Source organism: Choloepus didactylus, chromosome 8 (genome assembly GCF_015220235.1).
Source record: "Choloepus didactylus isolate mChoDid1 chromosome 8, mChoDid1.pri, whole genome shotgun sequence".
Classification (NCBI taxonomy): Eukaryota; Metazoa; Chordata; class Mammalia; order Pilosa; family Megalonychidae; genus Choloepus; species Choloepus didactylus.
In genome coordinates, this window is record NC_051314.1 from 125966022 (window position 1) to 125992912 (window position 26891).

Genomic DNA, 26891 nt, shown 5'->3' on the forward strand with positions numbered 1-26891 from the left:
ATAGTTCTATTGTGATTAGTCAAGGAATTTCCTTTTGGGTGACTTCATGATGGTTTAATCCCTAGTGCAGCTACTGTCAGGCAGCTCCTGTGAGGTGTGTTTTGTGAAGTTCTCCTCTTTGAGGAGTTCTTATTGTACTTTCTCTTCTCCGTCAACTTTGAGAGATGCCTCTCCTGCCTGTGTGTTTATCCTTTGTAGAGAAAATCTCATCCTTTAAGTTAGACTTCTAGGAATTCTTACAGGAGGTGAATTTAGCCTCCATGTATTGGGACTTGGAGAGGAGTTTATCTTGAAGACTCCACACTAGGTTATTCCCTTCTGGTATGGGATCACTTATTCTTTGAGAGTACTGAAAGAAGGAACAGTTTCCTTGTGTGGAGGAGTGTAGACTAAGATTTTCCTTTGGGGCATAAGGAACTCGAGCAGTCTCCTGAGACTCCTTGCCAAATCTAGAAAAGGAAGAGACAGAGTGTCCATGATGCAGGTACACTAAGGACCATCTCCAGTGTATTTGCTTCCTGCCTAAGATCTTGGAACAGTTTCCCTAACTAATGCAATTTCCTTGGGCCTGTGTCTTCTCTGCCAAAAACAAAGCAAACAGACTGACCTGACTCACTCCACATGTGTAGCCTTTGGTGACTCTCCAAGTTGTCCTTATTCAGAAGCCCCAACATACTGGTCATTGTATGAAACATAACCAGTAACGGGATCCTCCTTCAGCAGAGACTGTCAGCTTGCCTTTTCCTTTTATGGTCAGGCTTTGCAAAAAAAGAGCAGTTCAGTCCATAGGCATTATTTAGGGTTTAGTCTTTTTTTCTACAAGTTTCTCCTAACCTGGGTTTTCCAGTTTGTCTTCATGTGGAAAGTGTCTGGCAGCTGGGGAGATACCATTTAGGCCAAGGCTAGCACATTTCTCCCTGTAGCCACTGGGCCAGAAGACAGGTTTGAGTTTGGGTCTAACATCAGAGCATAGCCCCAAATGAGATCTCTTCTTGCCACGCAGGATGTCCCTGAGCCCCATCTAAATGCTGTAATAGGATGTTTTGTCTTTTGCTGCTTGCCTCTGTGCTGCATTTTCCTGCTTTGGATTGCCAAGGAATTAGAAACCCTTCTATTTATAAATAATGTAATCCTAATTGCTTTGGTAGTAAGGGGTAAAAAATGCATGTGATTCCTTTCTGGGTTACCTTTTGTATTTTGTCTACTTCTCTCCACAGGTCTGCTCCAGCTGAGCCACCCACCCCAGGGGCAGAAGGGGCTGCCCTCGGTGGTGGTGCCCCTGGTGGTGATGCCCCCGGTGGTGGTTCTCCGGGTGGGGGTCCCCCTGGCCCTCCTCCTAACAAGACCAGTAACAGAAAACTACAGCAAAACCAGGCAGAAGTGGCAGAGGTAGGTGATAGCTTTTTCTCCAAGTTTCTGAATCGTAGACGGTTACAGAAAGAACTTCTTGTCTGTCACTTCTCTCTCTTGCTTTCTCTCTCTCTTTTTTATTGTAGAGGCATAACTGAAGGCTCTGGGAGGCAAAGCATCCCTTGGAGTTACTCAGGGCCAGACTTGTCTTGTGATTCCCTGGCCATTGTTCTCTCCCGCCTCTAGAGGGAGCTCAGCAGCCTTGTCTCTGTACCCCCTTCAGGTGGTGGACATCATTCGTGTGAACCTGGACAAAGTCCTTGAGAGGGAAGAGAAGCTGTTGGAGCTAGATGACCGAGCTGATGCCTTGCAGGCGGGAGCGTCAATATTTGAGAGCTATGCTGCTAAACTAAAGAGGAAGTATTGGTGGAAAAACTGCAAGGTGAATTTGCATGCCCTCTCCCCCTTCTTTTCCTGGGCCTCAATTCCTGGAGGATAAGAAAACCCCTCAGGTTTCTTCCTTCTAATAGCACAGAAACTCTACTCTTGGGAGGAAATCTTGAAGGTCTTCTACCTGAGATGCATTACCCCAAATTGGCCACCAGGGTAGGCTCGAGGATGCAGAACCACTAACTGACTCTCCTGAAAAAATCCTCACCTGGCCTTTCTTCAGACACATCCAACAAAATGGCTCTCTCTCTCTTTTTAAATACCTGCAGCTTTGGGGAATTGAGTTGAACACATCACAATGAAAAGGAAACCAATTGATGAAAGATCCAAAGCCCCTACTTCCATTGGAATTCCTTTTAAAGCCTTAAGGCAGCAGGAACTAGGCAGGAGGGAGCCCTGGTGTTTCCCAGATGTTACAGCTGTGCCCAGGGGTCATTAATTATATGACGGGAAGCAGAAGGGTTGGGCCCTCCCCGAGAGACTTGCTGATCTCCTGATGTGTGGTTTCTTCCACTGTCCCAGGAAGAGAGGAGGTTCTGATCCCACATCCCTACTCCTGCCTCCTTTCCTCCTGCCCCAAATCTAAGGGCTCATTTGTGGTTGATGTTTTTTCAGATGATGATCATGCTGGGAGCTGTCTGTGCCATCATCGTGATACTTATCGTAAGTAAGTATTGCTGAGGTTGCTGCTGTGGGCAAGAGGTGGGAAGGTCTCAGAGTCTTCTCCCAGCCCTGCCTGCCTGCCTGGGGAGTGGGCCTGCTCTGACTGAGGTATGGAGACCACTGCTGGGGCACCCTCACCTGGCTTGGGAGGAGGAGGGCTGGGCATGCTGGCAAAGACAAGGGGCTTCCTTGATGGATGCGCCTTCCCTTCACAAGATAATGAGGGGACATGGCTCCTGCTCTAGGAAGTGGGGCTGAGGGAGCTCCTGGGAATGGGATGCCTACAACTGGAAGACCTGAATGTCTAGTAACATGATGTAATTTGCCCCCTTGTTTTCTCCTGTCTCTTTCTCTTTTCCATTGGAAACTTCCTGATTCCCGTGTCCAGTTTATTTTCTTACTTGAGAACGTGCCACCCCTTCCCTGTCCTCCATTGCCATCCAGACTCATGTCCCTCTCCCTCTTGTTTGTTCTGTCAATACACTTCCCCACCTGCCTTCCTCCCTCACAGCGCAGGCTTCTGCATCGCCCATTCCTCCTCTTTCATTGCTTTCATTTGCACTATGTCCCTGAATACTAGAAATGATGCTCATGGAGCAGTCTTGAAGTAACTACCTGAAGACCAAGAGCTGCACCTCATCCCTGTCCTCTTTCTGATGTACTGTCAGGTTCCCCCAAAGCCAAAAGGAGTTGGCGGCCAAGGGAAGGGGAGAAGGGTATCAGTGCCTCCAGCATGTCCAGGAAAGGCCAGGAAGCTGGCAGGGGGCATCTGTGAGCAGTTGTGGCTCCCTCAGTACCAGCTCGGTAACTTCATCTGGAGCTTTCCTTCTCTGCCAGCCCTGAATGAAGATCCTGGGTGGGTCTGGAGTCTGATCTGGTCCTGGTGCAGCACTCTTGTAGAAAGTAAAACCTGTTTTGTGTTATGTCTAACCTGTTAGTCCAAGATTTTCTATGTCTTCAGGGCTCTTACCACCTTTTACTTTGTACTCTGTAGGCCTGGAGAACAAACACGGCTTAACTGAGAAACTACAGGGACTCTCTTTACCATCCCCAAAGCAGCCCCGTAAGCTCCTAACTGGAAGGGGTGGTCTCTTCTTCACATTCTCTGCACTCTCTGTATTGTTCATGAGGGCATCTAATAATTTCAGATAGCCAAGTTTGGGGCTCTCAGTTAATTTTAATTGTTGGCATAGAGAGATAAAGAGAGAATGCTTGTTAGTTATACAGAAACAGTGAGTCAGGGGCTTGATTTGAAAACTCTTAAGTTGGAGGAAGCCATTTCTTGCCTTCTCGGGTTCCTGTCCCTCCCTTCCTGTTGATAAAGGAATGTGAGGGTGTTAGAGTAGAGGGATCCTCGGACTCTTGGGGAATCTTCTCCTCCACACCAGCCCCACATACTTGCCAGGGACAGGAACGAAGCAAGGGGTTCTTCCCCTGGGTGTGAGTATTCAGAGAAGTCCAGTATACTCACCACCTTTGTGTTGGGGTGGGAGGTGTGATGGTCTGTAGACAGGTGTGTTGGTGTATTGCTGTGCTGCAATGGGGCCCTCTCCCTGAGAGCCACCTCTCTGTTCTTTCTGCAGTATGCACCTTTCTAAACCACCCTTCCTTATCCATCTACATTCTACTTTGCCTCATTTCTTTCTTTGCCTCCTTGTGTGGTGTGTGGGTATAGACAGTGGAACCTGAGGATGGGAGCTGAGGATGGAGGGGAGGAGGGCAGGCTGGGGACAGGAGGGAGAGCATCCCCATGGCTTTTGTTCCTTCCATCCTCCTGTCCACAAGCAGGAAGAGGCCACGGCCATGCTGGGCTGGGTCTGGACTCTCACTTTCCATGTAGCCGCATTTCATTTGTGCAAAACCATCCTTCCTCTTCCTTTGCCCCCATTTCCCACATTCCCTTCGTCCTGCCCTAGGGCAGGACTGAAGAGCTGGAAGAAAGCAGTCAGTGTACCTTCCCAACAGTCCCCCTCGGAGGTCTCCACTCTCCTCTGGGCTCCTCCTTGCCTAATGCAGGGGGTCACCGCTGGAGAAGAACCACCACTGTCCTCGATGTGTCCCAAGCCTGGAGCAAATCCGCCCCCTTGGCCCACCCAGCCCTGTCACAGGAATTATGTCCTGGGTTTCTGTCTCTCTGAGGCTCGCCAGAAGTAGTTGGCTTTGTTCCTTGGGGGGTGTTAGCCCTCTACTTTCTTTCTCACCCCACCTTGTACCTTCTTCTTTGTCTTTGCTCTCCCTTCTCCCTCCCACCACCCACATGCATGAGCAGATACATGACTGAAACCCAGGACTTTGCAGTCAAATGAAGCTGAGCTTCCCACATCTCCTTCTTGGGTTTGCCATGAGCTGATGTGGGGTTTCCATTGTGTGTCTGTTGTCACCTCTTTGTCTTTTTACCTAACCCCCCAACCTCATTCTTGTATGGAGTAATGACAGTTGTACTTCCACCAAAGGCATGTGGCATGTGACACATTTACCAATTTAATGTATTTGGAACAAAGGCAAAAAATACAAATTCCCACCACTAAACTGACTTGGTTGTTGTTTGGATTGGAGGAAGTGGGGATGGGGAGGAGGGATGTGTAGTTTCTTTCTAAGAGTCTGATGTTAATGCTGGAAGGGCTGGCTTATGTGTGCTGTGTGTCTTTGTGAGATTGAAGGTCTGTGTGTTGGCAGAGGAAGTGGTCTCTGCTGTCAGCATTCATACCTGAAGCAGCCCAACTCTTGCAGGTGCCAGGGAGAGGAAGTGATGACAGGAAGTTGAGCAGGCACCTCACGTTGGCAAACAGTTGCACATGTTCTCAGGCCTTTCCCATCTACCTCCTCCCTAGGTCCTCAGCCTGTCCTGTCCCAGGGGATGTGCCCACACAAGACCTTGAGTGAACAGTCTTTTCCTATCATCCTCAAAGTAGTCTTAGGCTGAAGTCCACTGTATCGACCATGCACATTTTAAAAATGAATAAAAGGAGGAATTTCTCCCCTGCAGCTGAGGGGGTGAGGAGCCTGTAGCTTTCTCAAAATACTGGCAACTGTCAGAAGGAGCAGGACCTTAGCTGCAGCTTCAGGTTACTCGGAGCAACTGAGGTGGAGCCCCACACGGCTACCCCTGAGGGTCTTTGTTGCACACCTCCAGCTTCGCAGGTCGGAGCAGCAAGGCTTGGAGACAGGGCTCAGTGGGGCCCAGCATGGAGACAGGGACATGGAAAGCTCTGCCTCACAGGGCACAAGGGTTTTTATTTTGACAAAATTCAGTGTTTGTGAATGGCAGCCCAACCCTCTCCCTTTTGCCCCAGGGTCCCTCACTTGCCCTTTCTTAATTTCTTTGTTTTCTTTATCTATAGCCTCAGCCCCAATCTGGCTCTTTAGCTTTAATCTCCACCCTAGACATTCTGCCTTCCTGCTACCCCCTCACCTCGGGCCTTTTTTCTGCCCAGGGCACCCAGCAAAGGAAGGCAGAGGCCTCTGCATATCCAGAGCCAGAGTCAGTGTCCCCTTGATCCGATGGCTTTTCCTGCCTTTCTTGGAGGCTTTCTGAACTCTGGCTAAAGATCTCTTCAGAGTCCCTCTGGGAGAATGTGGCTATTCTTCCTTTTTACTCTGAGGCAGGAGAGTAGCCACCCAGAATCTTGCCAGACCTTGGTGAAGTAGCTAGGAAGAAGCAGAGAAGACAGATTGGTTTCAGTTGGGGAACCTCACAAGCAGGGGGCTGTGGTGGATGGGCAGGCTGGGAGTTGGGGGGCCTGGGCTTCCTCCCTGGTCTGGGTGGGGAAGGGGTGAGGTGGCCCAGGGGCCAGTTCTGAGGGTGCCCAGGCTTTCACCTTGCCGTCTCTGAAGTCCCAGGAGCAGCAGTGCAAGAAGGAAGAGGCTGCTGGCCAGGAGGATGCCAAAGGCCGTTCCCGTCTCTAGGGGTGAGAACAAGGTGGGTGGACACAACGGCTGAGCCCTCTTCACCCCTAGTTTCTGGCCCAGGGAGGAGGAACAAAGGACTGTGTGTTTGTGAGCCCCTGGCCAGGAATCCCGATCAGATGCCACCCTGCTCTCACCCAGGAACTGGGCATGTGTGGCACTTGTACTTGTTGGTGTGTTGTTGGAGGTAGGTTTGTATGGGCTCCTCCACACAGAATTCGCTACTTCTTCCTGCCTCAGGAGGAATTTTCTTTTTTATTGAATTGCCAAAGAGATTTAGGTTAGACTAGCTGTTGACAAAAAAAATTGGAATTTGTAAATAGCTGGGGGGTAAGGTGAGCAGGAAGCTCACAGTCTGGTGAGCAAAGAAAGAAAGCGAATGCTGCTGGATGTTGCATTTCTAAGCACAAGTTCTTTCCTGTCTCAAACCTTTTGACAACATTCTGTGGCTTTCAGGATGAATTTTGAAGTTCAAGCTGAAAGACCCATCACGATCTGGCTGCTCACAGCAGTCGAGGGTTTAAACATACAGGGGAGTGAGGCTGTGTGTTTTTCACATTTTCTGTTTTACCATTTACTGTGTAGGTGACCTTGGGCAAACTACTTAACATCTTTGAGTGCCAGTTTACTCATCTGTAAAATGGGTGCCATGATAATAGTTGAGATAATACATATAGATGCCTATCACATTGCTTTACTCATGTGAATCCTCAATAAATACTATTACCTCTCAAGCTTCAGTGCCGCCTTCCCCTTTTTTCCATATACCTTTGGCTGTAGCTGTGCCGACCTACTTGCAGTTCCCCCAATTCTCCTTAGGTTGCTCTGTGGTTTGGCCTTTACAGTGGCCGTTCTTTCTGTCTTGAGTACTCCCTTCCCCCTAAGTTGGCCAGCTTGGCTCAAATGTCTCCTCAAAGGTCATCTTCCCTGACTGCCTAATCTTTGTCCCCAACTGGACTAAGCTCCTTGAGGGCAGGATCAGGAATTATTCAACCTTGATCCCCAGCCCTACGCACATTGCCTGGCACACTGCAGCTTGGGGTGTAATCAGGTCTCAAGGGATGTATGGTCAAAGCCACAGAGGCCGCCACCTTGGGAAAGAAGGAGCCAGAAGCAGAAGCAGGATATGAAGAAGCTGGGACTGGGAACAAAGCTCGAGAGGCGCTAGGGGCAGGAGAGCCATGAGCCCTGTGTGATGGTGGGGAGAGGAGGGCACTCCCGGTACCTGGTGGAGCCACCCAGGCGCTGGCCCTAAGGGGCTCCTTCAGGGAGATGTGGGTGACCTGGCAGGTGTAGGTGGCGCCTGCAGAGCCAGGTTCTGCTGTCAGGGAGGAGGAGATGCTATAGGTGCCTGCAGCACTTTGCCTGAGGCTGGAAAAGGAGGCACCAGAGACTTGCACTGGGGCTCTGCCTGGCTCCTCTCGGGTCCATGTCACAGCCACGTCCAGAGGGTAATAGCCAGCGATGCTGCAGGTGAGGGTGGGTGGCACAGCTTGGTTTATCAAACGCAGTCCTATTTTTGGAGGAGCTGGAAGAAAGAATGAGGAATAAGATTCCAGAGGGATCTGGCTAGGGACAGAAGTCTTTTCTTCCTGCTAAGAGTGACAGTAGGTTGTGGAGGAAAGTTTCCCCCTCAGTGGTTTACCAAGGGGTGGGATGCAGGCAAGAAGGGGGTACATTTTCCATAGACAATTTAAAAACTATGATAAAGCCACCTAAAGGTTGGCTGGCTTTTTATTATCACTATGAACAAGCAATTTTAAAGGCTATCAGTGATAAGATGCTTCTGATCAGGAGGGCTCCCAGTGCCCTGTCCTGGTTTGCCACTGCTCCTTAGGATGTCCTATAAAAGAACCGGGGTGACTGGTGCCATCAAGCTTGGGCAGGGCAGTAGGATCCTGAGCTGAGAAATTTCTTCATGGATTTATCCTCGAGTCCAGTGGGACACCTTGTCTCATGCCATCTGTGCTTCTAGGATGGAGATGGCATTTTGGTTGTGGGATAGCAGCATGAAGCCACTCTGGAAACTGCCCTTGTGTTTGGACCCCAACCTGGAAGACACTCCCAATAGGCATAACCCTTCCCCTCCCCCAGGATAACTGAGCCCTGGCCTCACCTCGGATGTCAAGCTGGATGATTTGTTGAGCTTGGTACAGAGAGGTGGTGATCAGGCAAATGTAGGCCCCCTCGTCCTTTGGAGTGAGGCTGGGTAGGGTGAGGGAGGCGTCTCCAGCCACGCGTAGCTGCTCGGGCTCCAGGGCAGCGCCCTCCCGCTTGGCCTGCTCCTGCCCCGTGGTCCAACTGTACACCAGCTGGCCACTGCCCTTGTGCTGCAGCCGCCACTCCACGCTGATGAAGGCCAGGCCTGGTGCCATGGAGAAGCCACAGTGCAGGGAGGGCGAGCTCCCCAGAGGGGTGTTCAGGGATGGGGTCCGTGTGGTCACCTGGAACTCCACTATGGTGGAAAAAGGGGTGCTTGTGGGCCGCTGCATCCTCAAGGTCCCCTGGTTGCTGAACTGTGGGCGTGCTTGAGGGGAGTATGGAAGGTTGTAGGCTCACACCTGCCCCGCTTCCTCTTCTGGACAGTGAGGCCAGTGGAGCTAATTTCCCATCAGGTGGAACCGCAAAGAAATGGGGCTCTGGAAAGGCATCGTGACTCAGGTGGTGGTCTTAGCCATTTTTGGGTCACTAATCCTTTGGAAACCTGATGAAAGCTATGGACCCCTTATCAGAAAAATACACATGCAAAATTATGGATTTATAGTTTCAGGAGACCTGTTGACTCTTAGTTAACAACTATTGGAGCAGCAGAGAAAGCACTGGCTTTGGAAGCCTGGCTCTTCCACTTCCTAGCTACGTGACCTTGGACAGGGCACTCGATGTTGCCGAGCTTGTCTGTTTAAGGCAAGGTTGCTGTGAAGACCAAATGGGAATAAGAGTTTAAAATAGCAGTAGTATTTATGCCAAACCTGCTTAACCTAAATTGAATCAGACAAATCCAAATGGTGGGATACTCTACTAGACAACTGGCCTGGACTCTTAAAAAATATCAATGCTCTGAAAATAGACTGTTCTAGGTTAAAGGAGGCTAAAGGGACAAGACAACTAAATGCTATGTGTGATCCTTGTTTGAATCCTGGACTTAAAAAAAAAAAAAGGAAGAAAGAAAGTGAAAGCTGTAAAGAACAGTATTGGGACAATTAGAGAAATAAAAATTTGGATTTTATACTAGAGAATATTATGATATCAATTTAAAAGTACAGAGTGGTGGGGGTGGAGGGGAGGAAGGGAAGATGGGAGAGCTCTGCCCTGGCAGGGAGGAATATTTCATCACCGATATTGTTCAGAATTGTCAGTGAGGGTGTCGATGAGAATATAAAGCCATCTGACTTTTAGTCAGTTTTATTATATTTCTCAAATTCTCTACAGACCACACCCCCTTATCACCTACACCCTGGGTGGCCCACTCCCCACCTTAGTCTGCTTTACCGAGGTGATTGTTTTGTGGTTAAGGAGAACGTCCTTATCCTTGGTTATGAATGAACACATACTATACATGGAAGCATTTGAGGCGAAGTTTCATGATAACTGCAACTTACTTTCAAACAGTTCAGGAAAAAAAGGCATACATACATCCATGTGAGTATGAGTGTGTTTGTAAAGAGGAGGGCAAGGCAGCGGGTGGGGGATGTTACCTAACATAGTAGGAGCTGGACAGATGTGAAAACCTTTCTCTTCTGAGGTAGCTGGATAAATTTAGGTTGGATAACTGAAAGGATAAGAGTGTTCTGGGACTTTCCAAGTATAGGAGGGTAGCCCCCTAATCTTGTCTGGACTTGGATGCTTCTTCTTGGATGCAAAATATTGGATTAGATGAACACTGGAGAATCCTTTCATCTTGCTCTCAATTTCCTGGACCCTCTCAGATGTGCTGAGTTGGGGAAGCCAAGATCTTAGGTTTTGCTACTGACAGACCATGAACGAATTCTGTGTCCCCGTGCTCTGCTCTGATTATCCTGAATCAATAAGTTGACCATAGACAGCAGTCATGAATAGAGCATCATGCACCTTATTTCCCCAAAGCCACCTAGTGAGGTGAAACTTTTCCCCTTTCACCTCACTTTTGAAAGTGGTGCACAGGTTGCTCTTGTGTTTGGACCCTCAGGTAGTGGCCTCCTAGCACTCTCTTCTGCACCCAGGGGTCTTCAGGAAGAAAGAGGACTGAGGCCTAGGGGTCACCCTGGAATGAGTGATACAGGATAGAGGTGGCCTTGTCCCCTTGCTGCTGCTTCTAACCCTCATCTCTGCCCACCTAAAGAAAACACAACTTCTCTCCTGCTAACTGCTTTTTATGTTCTCACCTGAAGTCCGCACAGTCCCCTCAGGGCTCAGGGGCAGGTTCAGTGTGGGGTGCCAGGCAGCTCCATTCTCAGCATCCCCGAAAGTCTTCATCACCATGGAGACACTAGGTCCCCCTCCAGACACCTGCACGTTGGCGATGAACCAAGCTGTTTTCTCGATAGTGGCCTCTTGGCTGGCCTGGAGGAAATAGTTGGAGATCTCACAGGTCACCTCCTTCCCACTGCAGTCAGCGTGGAGCAAGGCCTCGGCCTGGGGTATCTGTACCTGGCCCACTGGGGAAGGGTGGCACAGAGTTCGAGTTGGACTGAGAACCTGGGGTGGTGGGAAGCAGGTGTGGGTGGGTAGACTTGGAAACTGACAAAGGAACAGGGCTGGCCCAGCTCAGGAGGCCCAGCAGGACTGAGGATTCAGGGTGGAGGGCTCTTACCTGAGGCCTCAAAGGTAGTAGGTGTGTTGTCTTTGGCCAAGGTGTCCCCTTGGAAATCAGTGAAGCCTTCCAGGGAGCCATCATCCAGCACTGGCACCTGCCTTAGCACAAGCAGAGCCTGGGCCTTGTTCCCACTGCTGGCAAGAGCTCCTTCCTTCACAAAGAGGCAGTCCAAGACCACGTCCACTGCCCGCCACTGTCCTTCTGCTGTCCATGGCCCTGCAGAGAGGGGGCTGGGTGAGCCCCTCTTGTCTAGGAATTTACTTCCGTACCACTCCCCCAAACTGTGGAGCCATGAAGGGGAAAAGTTGTCTTCCAAGGGTCCAGTGTGTCGCTCTGTCCCATCTCCCCCCTCCACCCCCCAAACCTGCTTTCTGGGAAGCACCAGCTCCTCCAGGTAAATCCTTCTTGGTGTAAATTATTAAAGTCCTGGATTTGCCTGGCTCTGAGGAATTTGTTTTTACTCTTCTTTCCAATAATTGAATTAAAGACTATCTCCTCAGTCAGAAGAATTTTCAGCAAAAGCAAACAAATGAGCAAATATGGCCCTGGAGAGGGGACACGGGACTTTTGCAATGCCAGGGGTGCTGGCAGCCATCTTTCAGATTTTCCCAACCAGCCGGTAGGCTGCTGTTTTCTGCCCTTACAGGTAACCTTCTCCTCCCTGTCTCCTGGGGTCACCTCCCAAGTGGTGATCCTCGCCTGGGAGGCCCGACCTTTTCCTCTCCTGTAGCACCCTGGCTCCCCCACCCCCGCCCACATCCCCAGAGGAAGCCCCCAGAGTCCGCGCCGTCCTCCCACCCCCACCCCGCGTTGGTTCCTGACTTCCCCAGCCCCTGCGCCTCTCCCTGTTGGGCTTAGAAGGCGGTTGGGGGGCTGTCCCGGCCCCTTTGCCTTCCTGCCTTACAGTGGCCCCGCACTCCGCCACCCCCCTCCCCGCCCCCGGACCCTCCACACTCACCGGTCTCCGCGGCTCCCGAGAGAGCCAAGCCGAGCAGCAGGCACCACCCCCCGGCGGCGCCCATGGAGCCGCGCGCCCGCCCCTCCCCTCTCCCCGCCGCCCTTCTCCACGGCCGTTTGCCCGTCCTGGGCCTGAGAAGGGCCGGCTCCCGAACACCTCTTGCGGGTCAACAGCCCGTTGGCTTCTCTGTTACTTCACTTTCACTTTCGCTTTGAGGAAGTGTCACTGTGACTGCCTTTGCCTTGAGGAGAAGCCATTTGCAGCAGCTGCCAGTCCTGTTCACTGGTCTTCACACACACACAAACAAGAGTCCCGGGCAATTTCAGGACCGGACTTGACTGCACCCCTTTGCTCCCACCAGCCCAATCAGAGAGATGGAAGTGTGGGAACGGGCAGGAGGAGGAGGGGAAAAGAGGCAGGATCGCCAGTGGCCCAGAGACCTTTCTCATTTTCTGGTAGTGCCTCATCCCCGCCCCCTCGCCCCCTCGGGCAGGCCCCACGTGGGTCTGCACAGGAGATAGCTCCTCCTTCAGATCCCTGATCAGAGGGGACAGCTGGAAGTGGCCTGGGCTGTGGGATTGGAGTTGTAGAGAGAAAGCTGCAGAGCTGTAGTGGGTGGTAACCTGCAACTTTATTTTGCTGGTTTTCACAGCACGTGCTTTCCTCGCCGGAAGTGTGTTTTACAGCCAGAGCCCCGGCCCTCGGGCAGCACAGGAAGGAGCCGGCTGGGCCAGTACCTGGCCCGGGGCTCCTGCTCCCCACCCTGAGCTCTCAGTCCCATTCAGCCTCATCACTGCCTGCCTCTCAAAGGCACTTGTCTCAAGTCCGAACACAGGAAAGGGTCCTGGTGAGAGGCTGGTCTTGAAATCGGAGCCTCCGGATCTCCTTCCCTCTGGATGGCTGGGTAGGGTGGGCTAGAGGCTAGGGCTTTATTGCAGAGCTCCGTTTCCTCTTGCCCCCCAGCACTGGCTCAGGAGTAGGAAGCAGGCTCTGGTTTTCGGTAATCCTCCTGGATGGGAATGGCACTGCCCTCTTCCTCTCTGGGGCAGCTGTAAGGACGGGGCTGTTCAGGCTCCACCCGAGTTTCTCCTTTGACTGCAGAAGGAGAATCAGATGGGTTCAGAATCAGGAGGACAGCAGTGGGGAGAGATGAAGGCAATGGTGGGGAAGGCTGGGGGAGGGCTGTCAGGAGGGCACCAGCCAAAGAGAGAAGAAAGGAGTAGAGAGGAGCCAGGGTCCTAAAGATGGAGCTGGGGAAGCTTCAGTGAGGTTGGAGGCACGGGCACAGGGCTGAGATGGTGGGGTGGGGAGCAGGGAGGACTGGAGACCTGAATTTTGTCTCTTACTTGATCCACGGAGGAACAGGGCTCCACCCAGGGTGAAAACAAGGAGCATTCCAGAGAGGACCACAAGGATGCGGATACAGTCTGAGCTGCACAAGGACCTTTGGGCTGTGACAGGCAGGGACCACACAGGAGTTTTGGGGAGGGCCTAGCCTGTGACCCCTCTTGGCCCAGCCATTCCTGTCACCCCTGCCTCTCTACTTTCCCCCCACCAGCCCTATCCCCACCATTAGACCAGGTGCCCTCCTAATTGCTAGATTCTCTGCCTTTCCCTCCTCTTCTTATCCCTACTTCTGAGAGCATTCTGGCTGGCTTCCCTTCTGGATTCTTCTGCATGCGTTCTCCCTGGGAGTGGCGATCCGGGAGGAAACTCACTTGGCCATTGGGTAGAGAGAGCAGGGTCTGGCAGCCGCCTGAAGTCAGCTAGAGTCTGCACATGCCTGACCGCTGTGGCTTTTAGCATCTCTGGAAAAACAGACAGAGTGAGTAGCAGCAGGCAACCTCATGGGTCACGGCCCTGGGTGAGAAGGGGAGGCAGAGACAGTCTGACCAGGCCACGGAAGTGTGGGAGAGTGGGGACGGGGCTGGTTGCTTGGAGTGTGCCTGGGAGGTCAGCCCTGCTCTGAGAGACTGGACCATGGGTTGGCTGGAACTTACTCTCTGTGTGAGGTGAGCTGGTGGGTAGTGGGTGTGGACCTGAGGCTTGAGATGGACGAGTGGTCGGCAAGGGGTTTGGAGGAGGATCACACTCAGTGCATTCCTTGTCCCGGCACTGCCAGCCTCGGGGGCAGGCGCACTCGGCATTGGTGGTAACGGTGCAGTTGCGGATAATAAGACCTGGGGAAAGACGAGGTCCAAGGAGCAGAAGACACTCAGGTTTTTGGAGACAGGCCAGGTCCACTGGCTTCCTCCTCTCCCCTGCCCCATCCCAGGCCCACCTCATGGATTTGCTTCTTTTTCCATTCCCAACCCCTCTCCCAAACCCCCAGAAGTCCTGCCTGCCCTCACTGTCACCCAACACCTTTGCTGTGGGAATCATCAGTATTGTCATTAAAGAAAAAGCTTGGGTCTTTTAGAAAATTGGGTTCAGAAATAGAAACTATGAAAAGTAGGAATGACTTTTCTACTCTTTATTGAAGTATAATATACTTACAGAGAGGTATACATGCAGTAGGCATAAGCTTAATGAATCTTAACCAACTGGACACACAGGTATGACCAGTCATCAAAAAACAAGATGATCAGCATCCTAGAAAACTCCTCATACACCCTTCTAGTCACTAACTTCCAAGTGTAGCCACTATCCTGATTTCTAATACTGTGTGCATGGAATCGTCCGTAGGTGCTCATTTATGTCTAGGTTCCTTTACTTAATTCTCTCTGAAATCCATCCAGACTGTTGAGTGTAATTGCAGAGCTTGGTTCTCCTTGCTGTATAGTATTCCATCCCGTTGTATGAACATACCATGGTTTATTTATCCATTCTACTGTTATGGGCATATGGGTGGTTTATATTTTTTAGCAATTAGGAGTAGCCCTGCTGTGATCCTTGACATGTTTCCAAGTTTACTAAAGAGTTACTTGATTGCTGGCATCCTTTGTCTTTAAAATGTAGACTTTACTCAAGTGTAGGGGTCACCCTGTTACACTGGGGTGGGGGAAGGGGGACTGGTTGAGCTGGGCACGTGGGTGGGTGGGTTTGAGGAAGGAAGGGTGACCCTGGGGAAAGGTGGCAGCACCCGGATGTGGGCCAGACTGAGGGGAAGGTCTTAGGGCAGTGCCCTTGTGGGGACCCAAGGAGAGGAGCCCTGGCAGGTGGAAGGGGGCACAGAAAGGGAGGCTGCAAGATGACAAAAGACCTGCCAACCTTAACAATTTCCCTTAAGGTATGCCTTTTGCCAGGAATTCCCTTCTTCTCATCCTTTATGTCCCTGTGGCCTCTCCTTCCTGAACTTTGACTTGAGTTGCTACTAGAGTTTAGTTTCCTTGTGGCTTGCTGGGAATTGTGAGCCAGCCTGAGTGAGGATCTGAAAGGGAAGAGAGTGTGGGACAGCGATGGGGGTTGGGACAGGTCAAGGTGGAGAAGACTGAGGAGGGGGTTGGTCATGAGGGTGTCCTGCTAAAAGGGAAAGGGACAAGTTAAAGAAGGAGCTGGGTTGGTAAACATGGATTACGTGCTGTTTTCAATGACGAGACCCCAGAGTCCTTGGGAAGCCTGGGATCTCATTTCAGACACTTTACCGTCTTACGAATGGGGATTCTGAGGTCAGAGAGGGCCATGTCTCCTCCTGATTTCCTCTAGTCTGGCTGCCCTAGTCCTTTGGGATCTGCCGAGTCTCCTCGAGAAGGATCATGGATTGGGGCTGTTTTGGCACAGTGGAGGCAGGGAGGGCCACCTCAGCCCTGGGAGAAGGGTCTTTGGGTGGGGCCCACAGAGCGAGTGGGGATGCCTGACGAAAACATTTCAACCCAACTGGGGCTGCTGCCAAGATGAGAAGAGCAGACATTAACATTCATGTTTTTAAATTAAGGGGACTGAGGAATACTTTTTTTATATTAAAGATGTTGTTGCTGTTTGACTCATTTGCAATGGAAACTCCCCCCCCCCCCCCCCTTTTTTTAAGCACAGCATTAAAGGCCTAATGAGACCAAACACATTTTACAGGCAAGTGGTTTAATTAAGCAGTTATAGTTAGGTAGTCCACAGAAGTGTCTTGTTCAAAGGGACCACTTAAAGTCTGCTACTTTAGTGTATGGTGGTGTGTAGTTTCTAAAATCTAGCTAAAATGGAGAAACAATAATAGAATAAGCATAGCTTGCAGATATTTCATTTCTTAATTTTCAAAAAGGTAGAATTACAAAAGAAAAACACAGGCCACATGCATTTTCATTTTCTTAGATTGGCTTTGTGCAGAAAAAAAAAGGTTGCTACCACTGGCTTATAGTGTTATTTCTGTAGAAAGATATATTTCCAAGTTTCAGGCAGCCAACCTGAAAGTGTTCATTCTGGGATCACAGCCAGTTCATCAGTTGGGGGTTGCTTGTGTGAAATATGGGGTCCTAGATCCACTTCCCCCTTCTGATGGTCTCAATCCTGTCCACAGATCCTTTCTCACCAATCCCTCAAATTCTGCTTTCCCCTTCCCTGAAATGCTAGATTTTTCCCAGCAGCAATACCTGCTCCCCTTCCCCAGGGCTCCTCGTTTCCCAGCCTTGGCTCCACTTGCTGGTGAGTCTTGAAGCAGGCCATATCCTTGACCCCCCTTCAGCCCTACACCATGTGCCCCCAAATCTGCCTGCACGCACCCCAGCCCTTCAGCACCCTCACCCGTCTCACCAAAGTTACAGTGTCGACAGCTCTCACAGTGGGGCCGGCTGTGGTGGTCTGGCGAGAAGGAGACCCCTGGTATACACGGATCACACTGGGCAGCCGTTCTGGGCAGGTCACAGTCCTTCACTAGGAATGTCCCTGTGGGCAGAGGGTCCCAGGTCAGGCCAAGGGAGGCCCCTCTCCCGCCCTCTTCCAGGCGGCACTCCTGGTGGCTTGAACTCCGTGTCCCCTCTCTTCCCTCACCTTAATCCCGGCCCTCTCGCCCCTACCTGGCTCACACAACTGGCAGCACAGCTCTCCTGGTGCCCTGTAGTGCCTCTCTGGACAGCTTCTGGGGGCTGGGGTGGCCGAGATCCCCGCCAGGGTCCCCAGAACCCACAGCCAGCAGGGAGGTGGCCAGGCCATGGCTTCTGCCCGGGGTGCCCTCTGCGCCCCCTGTTCGCTGACCGCCGGCCCCTCGAGCGGGCACCTCCCAGCGGGGTGCTAGTGCCTCTTCTCTCTGCCTCTCTCTGAGTTGCCTCACTTCGGGTGGCAAGTTGGCCTTTGATGGCAGCTGTGGTCCTCGAACCTTCCTTGTGGCTGTTTTTTCTCTCAGTGCAGCAACCTCCGCCCCCTTTTCCGCAGGCTGGGGAGGCTACTGGAGAGCAGATTCTTTGCTCTTCACAGATGCCCCCTCTCTGGTTTCCGTCCCCGCTCTTGTGCTCATGAAGAATTTAACCCATCGATGCCTGCCTCTTTTACAAAATGTTGTCTGTGTACAGTCGCCCACGCACATGTACACAAAGTCGCCACCTTGCACCCATTCCCTTATACTGGTTCACGGCTCACAAGCTCAGCCCCTCTCTCCTAGTCCCACATACCTCCTTTCTCAGAGAGCACCAGTTTAGAGAAAGAAGGAACCAGAACTGAGTGCAAGTCCACAGACTTTCATCTGAGACTCTTAGGATCAGATAAGTTTGGAATTCGAATTTTTCCGATTTTAGGAAGAAAAACAGCACCACATCTTGCAGGAGACCCTCATGGGACCTGGGCAACACTCTCAATCAAAGCCATTATTATTTCTGCAGGGAAACAGTTGCATATTTATACTAAGTGGGATGCATAATGATGATCACTAGTTTTGCATCAATTGAGGCCTGGTTTTATGGCTCAAAGAGTGTGCTGTAGAATTGTTCAGAATTGTAAACAAGGGATTGGGAGCTGCTTCCCTTCTCTGATAGACACTGCTAGGAGATCACATGTGATCTCATCAAATCTTCTTGCAGCCCGTGATCTGGGATCACCCACTGCCCCCGGCTGCCCTCCTTCTCAGCCCCCTGCTCACCCTCCTCCTTACCCTGCCTCCTCTTCATCTCCTCCCTGTCCCCTGGGGCTGTGTCAGTCACTGAGGTCCGAGAGCACCTGGGGCCTCTCCTCTTCCCGGCTTTGGCTATTTGGGTTTACAGGTTGATTCCTATGTGGGTCCTTTCTTCCCTATTTCCCTGGTTCTCCTGAGAAGACTGATTCGGGGATGTTGGAAATAGCTGGACTTTTCCCTCTTTGAGCCCTGGGAACACCTGGGTCAGATCTCCCCTCCCTCATTTATTTCTCTACCCCTCTGCCCCACCATTCCCCAAAGACTGAGGTGTGAGGCGGCTTATTTTCTCAGTTGTTTCTGCTCATAAATGTCCCATCCCTGTGGCCTCACTTGTCAGATCTGTTAGATCTGTTTTCTCTCTATCTCACTCTTTGGTTTCCTTTCTCTTCATTTTTTCCACCTCCTGCCTTTCCCCCACCCCTGTACAGCCCCTCAGCGGGGTCTGCTCAAGTGGGAAGCCATATATGGGTGTGATCTGAAGAACCATCAGGCAGGGTGCCTCGACTCCCCCCCAGAGCATCTTCAGGAGCTGAGCATGGTTCTGTCACCAGCAGTCCTGCCGTATCCTCAGGTGAGCTTAAAGCTCAGGGGTGGCCTGGGGGGCTCGGGGGAGTGGAGAGGCCCTCCTTTTCTTGCATCCCCTTGTCTTTTGAGGATTTCCATCACTTTGAGAGGGCCTGACCAAAACCTCAACCTGGAGCAGTGACTGTGGCCTAGACGTTCCCTAGATAAGATGTCCCTTCCCCTGCAGGCAGGTCCTTGGCAGAGGGAAGGGGCGGGGCTTGCCGGACACACGTCTTAGTAGGTCCTGTGTTCTCACGGTGCCCCCTGGCTCTGGTTCCTCCTTTAGCAGAAGTCTTGTTCTTGCCTGTGGGTCTCTTGGCCGTTCCCCTCACTTCTGCCCTGGCAAAGGCCTCAGATTTGGGACACAGAGCTTTCTTCAGAGCAACGGTAAATGCAAGACTATTAGGTATGGCAGAACTTTTTTTTTTTTTTAATTTTTTTATTAGAGAAGTTGTGGGTTTACAGACAAGTCATGCATAAAATACAGGATTCCATTAACTACCCCACATTTAACACCTTGCATTGGTGTGGAACATTTGTTACAATTGATGATAACACTTTTTGGTAATTGTACTAATTTTTTTTAACATTAGTTACTTTTGTTACAATTGATGAAAAGTTATTAACTATCATCCATAGTTTACATTAGGTGTATTTTTCTCCATATACCACCCTATTATTAACACCTTGTATTAGTGTCATACATTTGTTGTAATTCATGAGAGAAAATTCTTGTACTTGTACTTTAAACTATAGTCCGTTGTCTACAGTTCATTGTGTTATACAGTCCTATGCTTTATCTTTTAATTTTTATTCTAGTAACATACAAGACCTAAAGTTTCCCCTTTTAGCCACATTCATTTATATAATTTGGTGCTGTTAATTACACTCACAATAATGTGCTACCATCACCATCATCCATTTCCAAACCTTTACAATCAACCTAAATAGAAATTCTGTAAAATTAAGCGTCAACTCCCCATTCTCTAACCTCAATCTATTCCCTGGTAACCTAATTCTAGATTCTAACTCTATGAGTTAGCTTATCATAATGAGTTCATATCAGTGAGATCATACAATATTTGTCCTTTTGTTTCGGGCTTATTTCATTCATCATAATGTCATTGAGATTCATCCATGTTGTTGCATGCATCAGGACTTAATTCCTGTATATAATAATGTATATATATATACATACTACACTTTTTTTTTATCCATTCATCAGTTGATGGACACTTGGGTTGCTGCCATCTTTTGGTAACTGTGAATAATGAGGTATGGCAGAACTTCTATTGAAGGTTTATATGTCATAAGGGAACACCTTAAAATCGGTTTTGAATAGTCTTGTTCTTGTTTTTTTTCTTGTTCTTTTCTTCCCACCCCCGAGATTTGTCAGTGGTCAAGCCACCCCACAAAACAATAAGGCCACTTGCCATCTTGCTGATTCCTCTTTCTTCTCCTGCCTCTTCCATCACAGATTGCCTTTCAGAAAGCTTCTGTCAGGCAGTGTTCTCCATTTCTCTTCAGCCCCCAATTCCCAAATCAGTCTCGGCCCTTACAGATCTACAGCCAGTCCAGCCACTCAGCGGAACAAAACTCTCTCCAAGATCTTGCTGTAGAAGGTGGTTCTTTTCATTAAAAAGCTGTCAGAAGTCACAGGATTTTCCTGGTTTGGGGTTCCTGAGCCTTGTCAGCCTTCCTCCCCACTCCACTCCTCCCCCCACTCCTACTTTCTTCAAGGGCCACCACTGACAGCCCCCTGCCTCCACTTTAGATCCCCCTTCCCAGCAAGGCTTTCAGAGACCAACTGGGCTGTGCGATGGGGTGAGCTGGTTAAAGCGGTCTGGGTACTCACGTGCCAATGCTCTTATCTGCTTTCTGGGACCCCTCAACCTGGGTGACATGGGCCTCTGGTGGAAATTTCTTCCAACCTCTGACCACTTTTCAGTATCTGAGTCCCAGCTCCTAGCACTTCCTGGCACGTAAGACACTTAGTAAATATGAGCTGCTCTGGCCTCCGTTCCCTGGCAGCTCTATCCACAATTATAAAACTGAAATATCAGGGGTCCAAGGCCCTGCTGACTTCCTAAATTCCATTCCTTGATCACTGCTGAATTACCAGCCTTTAGCTTAAGTCTGTATCCCTGTTAAAATGTATCTACCCCTGGGAAAGGTGAGTGATCCATCACATTAGTGAGATGGAGGGATCAGAGAGCAGGTTTTCTCTAAGAAGGGGGAAGCTTTGAGAATCTGGGCTCCGGGGATGGGGATAGAGGTGGACTTACTGGGTGGACAGCATCAGGCTCATGCTCCACTCTGTGTCAAACACCCCCAAACCCGACAATGTAGCATAAACCCCTTTCTCACAGATCGGTGGGGAAGGAGAAGCAGCAGCCAGGCCAGGGGAGAGGTGGTTTTAATGTCAGATGGCTTTCAAGCAGCCAAAAAGACAGCGAGGGCAGGGAAATGGGCATTTGGCAGACATGACCAGACAGCCCTTTCTGGCTGGTAATGACCTCTTGTGGGGAGGGCTCATGGAGGAAGGAAATAAAGCAAGTTCTTAGAGGGAGGGAATTTAAAAATCCCGATGACACTAGAGAGGAAGCGTTATCCATTCACTTACTTATTCATTTGACAAGTCTTTGTTACACATCCATTCTTTGCCAGGCACCGGCTTATTAAGAGACACAAAGATGAAACACAAAATAAATGTGGTTTCTGCCTTATAGTGTTTACAAACCAGGGAGAGAGTCTGATGTTAAATACATAATCTCAAAAACAGACGTAAAGTTATAATAGTCGTGATCACAGTGCCAGGAAGGGGTGGTGGTGGGGGATTAGGGTGCAATAAGTGCTTGTCCCTCAGTAAGGGTGTGAGGATTAGGGAGTGCTTCACCCAGGAAGACAAGTCTAACCGAGATGTGTGGGATCTGACAGCTCTCTACCTTCTTAGGGACTTTTCCTTCCCTTGGTTTGCTGGCACCACCCTACCCTGCATCCTTTGGTCATCTCTCTTCTTTCATCAGTGGTATGTCTCCTTTTCTTACATACAGATTATATAAAATAGGGATGATCTATTTCTTGAAGGCTCGGTAGAACTTGCTTGTGTGTGTGTGTATTTTGAATGTAGGTTTTTCATTGCTGGCTTAATTCAGGTTTTCAATTTCTTCTTGAGTCAGTTCTGGTAGGTGATATTTTCCTGGGAGATTGTCCATTTAATCTGTTTCAAATTTATGGGCCTAAAGATGTTTAAAATCTCCACTGGATCTGTAGTTATTTTCCCTTTTTTTCATGCTCAATATTGTTTATTTGAGAGTTCTCAGTTGTTTTCATGATCTACCTTGCCAGAACTGTCTAATTTATTAAGTATTAATTGTTTCAAAGAAACTACTTTTGATTTCATTGTGTCTCCCTGCTTTTTTTTTGTTTTCTGTTTCGTTTCATACTTTGGTCTAACTTTTAAATTATTTCCTTCCTTTTACTTTCTTTGAGTTTATTCTGTCACTCTTTTCCTGATGTCTCGAACTAATTAAAATTTTCTTCTTTCCTAATGTATGCATTTAAGGCTATAAACTTTCCTCTAAGATCTACTTGAGCTGAATCTTGTAAATTTTACTCTATGGTGTGTTCATTATTGTTCTTTTGTTACTTTGCCCCAGTATTATTTATTTTTGACCTAGATATTATTTATAAGTACCTTTGAAAATGTACAGATATGGGGTTTAAAATTTTTCTTTTTTGTTATTTTTAAATTTAAATTTAATTTTACTGTGGTTCAAGAATGTAATCTGTATGTATAGTATGGTAGGTAGGACAGTGGCTCCCCAATGATGTCTATATCCACAGAAGCTGCAGATATGTTATGTTACATGGTAGAAGAAAATGAGGTTGCAGATGGAATAGGGTTGCGAATCAGCTGACCTTGTGATGGGAGATTATTCTGGATTATCTGGAACCCAATGTAATCATGAGAGTCCTCATAAATAGAAGAGGGAGGCAGAAGGAGGAACCAGCGGATGGCACCATGAGAAGGACTTAACCCAATGTTACCGGCTTTGAGGATGGAGAAAGCGAGCCAGCCAAGGCATGTGGGTGGTCTCTAGATGCTAGAAAGGGCATGGAAGTGAATCTAGAAGCTGGAAAGGGCAAGGCTCCTCTAGAAGCCTCCAGAAAGGAATGCAGCTCTGCTGACGCCTTGATTTTAGCCTGGTGAGACCCATTTCAGACTTCCAACCTATGGAACTGTAAAATATTGAATCTGTATTATTTTAAGCCACTGTGCTTCTGGTAATTTGTTACAGCAGCCACAGGAAACTAATACATATAGTTTGGCATACATACATACATATATGTATGGCATTTATTTGATGGCTTAGTATGTGGCTGTATATGTTCCATGTGTGCTTGGGAAAAAGTATACTTTCTAATTCAGTAGTCTTCAAATGTTTTTATCTTTATTCCATCAAAAAATAATTTTGAATATGCATCCCCAAACATATGCACTATTTTTTATAAATTATATTCATAGAGTATATATTCGTATATAGATTCCATATAAGTCTATATTGACATTAAAAATATAAAATAGCATAGTCATATATAGAAATATACAAAGTATAAGATAAAGATGAGAAAAAAACGATATTTAAAGACAATATTCTTTCTACTTATTTATAGCATAAAAGATGTTTTCGCTTTCACTAAAATATTATTATATTAAAAATTTTATACAAGAAAACATTAATAATAATTTATTTAGAGCATTGTGATTTTATGTTTCATTTTTTAAAAATATCTTGCTTCAACACTTTATACATAGTGACTGGTAGATCTGCCAGGAAGTGCCTGGCTCACGCAAGTCCCAGAACCTCTCTGCACTGAATCTTCCATCTCCTCAAGATGGTGTCACCGACCACGCAGCGTGTTGGGAGAATTAAGTGCAATAATATAAATGAAGCGCCTTGCCTAGTTTGGGTTTTCCATACATGTTCATTCCTTGCCTCCCTTCCTTGGTGTTGGAGGCTGCAAGCCCCAAGAAATGGGGTTAGAGGAACATACAGTTAACCTGGAAGCTAAATCAGGGAGTGTGAGAGAAACATTTTGCAACTCACTAAACTGAATTGGCGCGTGCCTGCTATATGCCTGCTCCATGAGTTAGTCTTACTTGGAGATTTCTCTATGCAGAAAAGTGATTTTGTGAGGGAGTGAGAGACTTTTCCCTCTCACGGTGAGCTCCTGTGCCCCTTTCTCTTTTTCTGGGGCTGCACACACACAACCAATCTGGAAATGTTCCCTGCGGTGGAAGTGAGGGGCTGCTGAGGCCCCTGCCCAACACCCCTGATTTCCTACAGCTCTCACGTGAGCCTAAAGCACTCCTACGAGCCTACTATAAATAACTTGCTGCCTTCACCCCCTCTTCCAGCCTGTGGGTGTGTCATCTGAGCCTACCTAATAGGGGCCAGCTCCCCTCCTAGTGGTGTGCTGGAGCCAGCTGGTTCTGTCTAGCCAAAGCTGGGTTGCTAAATTTGCAGGAATTTTGTGAGCCAGTGACAGGTTGGTAGCTTGAAATTGCCTGTGGCAGGAAATCCGCAAATGCTACAAATTAAGGGCTCCCTGCCTAGAGAGCTGGTTGTTAAACATTTACGACCACATCATTCCCGATGACTCACCAGGGCCAGGCCCAATAATGGCCTTTAGTCCTTTTTTGGTTTCTGAAAAAGCAGAGTCCTTCTCTATGTGGATCTCAGATCCTCTGTTTTGGTCTTCTAAATAGATGTACTCCTGGCAAGCCTGCTCTAGGAACTCTTGTCCATGTGCCCCAGGAGACATGAAGACATGAAGAGGTTGTGGGACTGCTGTTTGTGATGGCAGAATTAGAAAGCAAGGAAGAAAAGAAACGACCCATATTTCCGTCAATAGTAGATTGCATAATGAGTGGAGCCATAGTCACTCAATGAAACAGACGAGTGAGAGAATGATCTCAGCCACATACACCCATATGGATGAGCCTTAGAACATAACAGGGAGCAAAAGAAGCAAGCCACAGAAAAGAACATGAGTAAGATTGCATATATATATAAAATAGATCAAAGTACACGATTTGTTGTTAAGGGAAACACTCAGCGATGGCAGGACTAGAAAGAAGAGAATCTGGATACGACCCTACAGCTATTCCCCCTGGTTGGGGAGGGGAGGGTATGATCTGGAGGAACACATAGGCCCTTCTGAGATCTTGCAATGTTCTGACCTTAGGGGTTTTCATATTGTTATTTTTGTACACTATTTTGCATGCTAGAGTTCACAATAAAAATTTTTAATTATTTTAAAAAATTAGAAGTACAGTTGAAAAAAAGGAAACAAACCATTATAGCTAATACTAAAGGCCCCTTTGATCCACTTCCTTCCCCCAGCTCTGGTCCTCTCTCTGTCTCCCCAGAGGTAAGCACTGTTTCATGTTGGTGAGTATTCTTCCAGAACTTTCTCTTAACAAGCAAATAAATTACATGTATGTAAATGCACGTATATGCAATATATGTAATTATTTTATGGTTTTACTGACGTTCATGGTTAAAAATGAGGGGAGCTCTCTTCCCCTTGTTGGATTGTACATTAATAAACAGCTTCCATTTATAAATAAGGGACTAAAAATATAGAGTCCCAAGACAGGCATCAGTCAGATGGATTTTTCTAGCAAAGTTCCATTTATTTTCTACTTAAAATGTTATTAAGCAATAATCAAATATTCCTTACTCCTCTGAGGAGGCTCCTCTCCTTGAATTTTTCAGTGCACAGAAGCCCCCCCTGTCTGAGGAGAGGTGGGCAGAAAGCTCTGTGTAAGTGACCTGATCACTGCCTCTCCTTGGTAAGGGGACTGCCTGCTCCCCACACTTTTATACCTGAGATTGACAGTGATGACACCTTATTTTAACTTTTCCTTTCTTATTTGGGTCATGGCAGGTTGCCCTATTCACTAAAAGAAATATACAAGCCTGCAATAATTCTCCTAATGCAGAGCAAGAAATAAAGTCTGAGCATCAGAACTTCATTCCTTTTTATAGCTGAATAACTTTCCATTGTCTGGACATACCACATTTTGTTTATCCATTCTTCTGTTGATTGATACTTGAGTTACTTCTACTTTTTGGTGTTTTTATTTTTTTAATTTTTTGTAAATGATGTATAGTATGTATCTTCTAAATTTTGCTTTTTACTTTTTTAACCCAATAATATGTCTTGAATATCATTCTTTTATTATACATTTATGTAAAAAACTACTCATTTTATTAGAAAACGATGTACAAAAGTCTTTTTAGCTGTTTTCCTCTTCATGAATACTTAGGTGGTTTCCAGTGTTTCACTGTTAAAAATAGAGTTGCATAAACACCTTGTACCTGTTTCTTTGTGCACATGGGAGCATCTCTCTAGAATAAATGCTGAGGACTGGAATTGCTGAGTCATTGGGTTTGCACATTTTTCATTTTAATAGGCACTGGCATGTTGCCCTCCAAAGTAACTCTCCCCATTCACATTCCCACCAGTAGTGGAGTGAAAGTACATGGTCCTCATATCCTGCCAACCCTTCATGTTAGCAAAACCTCTTTTGATAATTTAACTGGAGGAAAATGCTGTCTCGTTGTTTCAACCTGAATTCCTCTGAAATCAGGTTGAGCATTTTCCATGTTTGTTGGCTCTTTGTATTTCCTCTTTTGTGACTAAAGGCTGTTTATCCTTGTTGTCACCACTGGTGTTCTGAAGCCCACTCTCGGCTCTTTCCCACATCCTCTGTTTTCTCGATCCACCCTGCAGGGCCTTTGCCAATCACATGGATCCCTTCAGGCGCTCACCATCTGCTCTTCGGGCTGAGAAAAGCCTCCTTATGACCTGGGAAGGCCATTCTGTTCCTCCCTCACAGACCACAGGCACTTCAGACCCATGTGGAGGGTACATCCCAAACCTCTGCTGTAGCTGGCAGTCGGGACTTGGGCACACAGCCTAGGCCATTTCTGCTCCAGCACCGATGCCTCCCTAATGCTGCACAATCTCCAGCCCAGCCCGAGGGGCTCCTGGGTGCATGTTGACTTTTTTTTTTTTTAAATTGAGATAAAATTCACCATTTAACTATTTAAGTAAGTGTATAATTCAGACGCATTTAGTACATTCACAACGATGTGTAACCA

General features: G+C 48.2%; 3 protein-coding genes across 12 annotated transcripts in view; 1 reads left to right on the forward strand and 2 right to left on the reverse strand.

Moving 5' to 3' along the window:
- The window catches only part of VAMP1 (vesicle associated membrane protein 1), a 72749-nt gene that overhangs the window by 1697 nt on the left and 44161 nt on the right, over positions 1-26891 (forward strand). For 3 of the 7 annotated variants that reach the window (XM_037845610.1, XM_037845613.1, XM_037845614.1), the window contains exons 2-4: positions 1218-1389; positions 1634-1792; positions 2416-2467. In XM_037845610.1, the coding sequence (XP_037701538.1) occupies positions 1218-1389; positions 1634-1792; positions 2416-2467 (383 nt within the window). Of the gene's footprint in view, positions 1-1217; positions 1390-1633; positions 1793-2415; positions 2468-2851; positions 3394-3457; positions 7104-26891 lie in introns of those variants that run through there. The other 4 variants (XR_005218297.1, XM_037845612.1, XM_037845611.1 and 1 more) reach the window with 4 other exon arrangements.
- TAPBPL (TAP binding protein like) lies at positions 5678-12244 on the reverse strand. 4 transcript variants are annotated; one of them, XM_037845604.1, is made up of 7 exons: positions 12120-12239; positions 11159-11377; positions 10731-11003; positions 8486-8896; positions 7595-7897; positions 6282-6365; positions 5678-6111 (listed from the first exon to the last, which is right to left on the reverse strand). In XM_037845604.1, the coding sequence occupies exons 1-7, from the start codon at positions 12181-12183 to the stop codon at positions 6056-6058; spliced, it is 1410 nt and encodes a 469-aa protein (XP_037701532.1). In that variant the 5' UTR covers positions 12184-12239; the 3' UTR covers positions 5678-6055. The 4 variants fall into 4 exon arrangements, with proteins under 4 accessions (XP_037701532.1, XP_037701533.1, XP_037701535.1 ...); XM_037845605.1 differs by having other exon boundaries at positions 8486-8824; positions 12120-12230; XM_037845607.1 differs by lacking the exon at positions 6282-6365 and having other exon boundaries at positions 12120-12244.
- Positions 12751-17333, reverse strand: CD27 (CD27 molecule). Its single transcript, XM_037845609.1, has 6 exons — positions 17063-17333; positions 16800-16931; positions 14120-14299; positions 13838-13927; positions 13466-13570; positions 12751-13214 (listed from the first exon to the last, which is right to left on the reverse strand). Exons 1-6 carry the CDS (start codon positions 17196-17198, stop codon positions 13090-13092), a joined length of 768 nt encoding a protein of 255 aa, XP_037701537.1. The 5' UTR covers positions 17199-17333; the 3' UTR covers positions 12751-13089.

Excerpts from the sequence above, each read along its gene's own strand:
- TAPBPL (XM_037845604.1), bottom strand. The coding sequence starts at position 12,183 with ATGGGCGCCGCCGGGGGGTGGTGCCTGCTGCTCGGCTTGGCTCTCTCG. Across the intron at positions 11,378-12,119 it reads CTCGGGAGCCGCGGAGACCG|GGCCATGGACAGCAGAAGGA; the intron begins GTGAGTGTGGAG and ends CCCTCTCTGCAG. Across the intron at positions 6,366-7,594 it reads CGCCTGGGTGGCTCCACCAG|AGACGGGAACGGCCTTTGGC; the intron begins GTACCGGGAGTG and ends TCTCACCCCTAG.
- CD27 (XM_037845609.1), bottom strand. The coding sequence starts at position 17,198 with ATGGCCTGGCCACCTCCCTGCTGGCTGTGGGTTCTGGGGACCCTGGCG. Across the intron at positions 16,932-17,062 it reads CTGCCAGTTGTGTGAGCCAG|GGACATTCCTAGTGAAGGAC; the intron begins GTAGGGGCGAGA and ends CTCTGCCCACAG. Across the intron at positions 13,571-13,837 it reads TCTCTCTACCCAATGGCCAA|CCCAAAGGTCCTTGTGCAGC; the intron begins GTGAGTTTCCTC and ends TGCCTGTCACAG.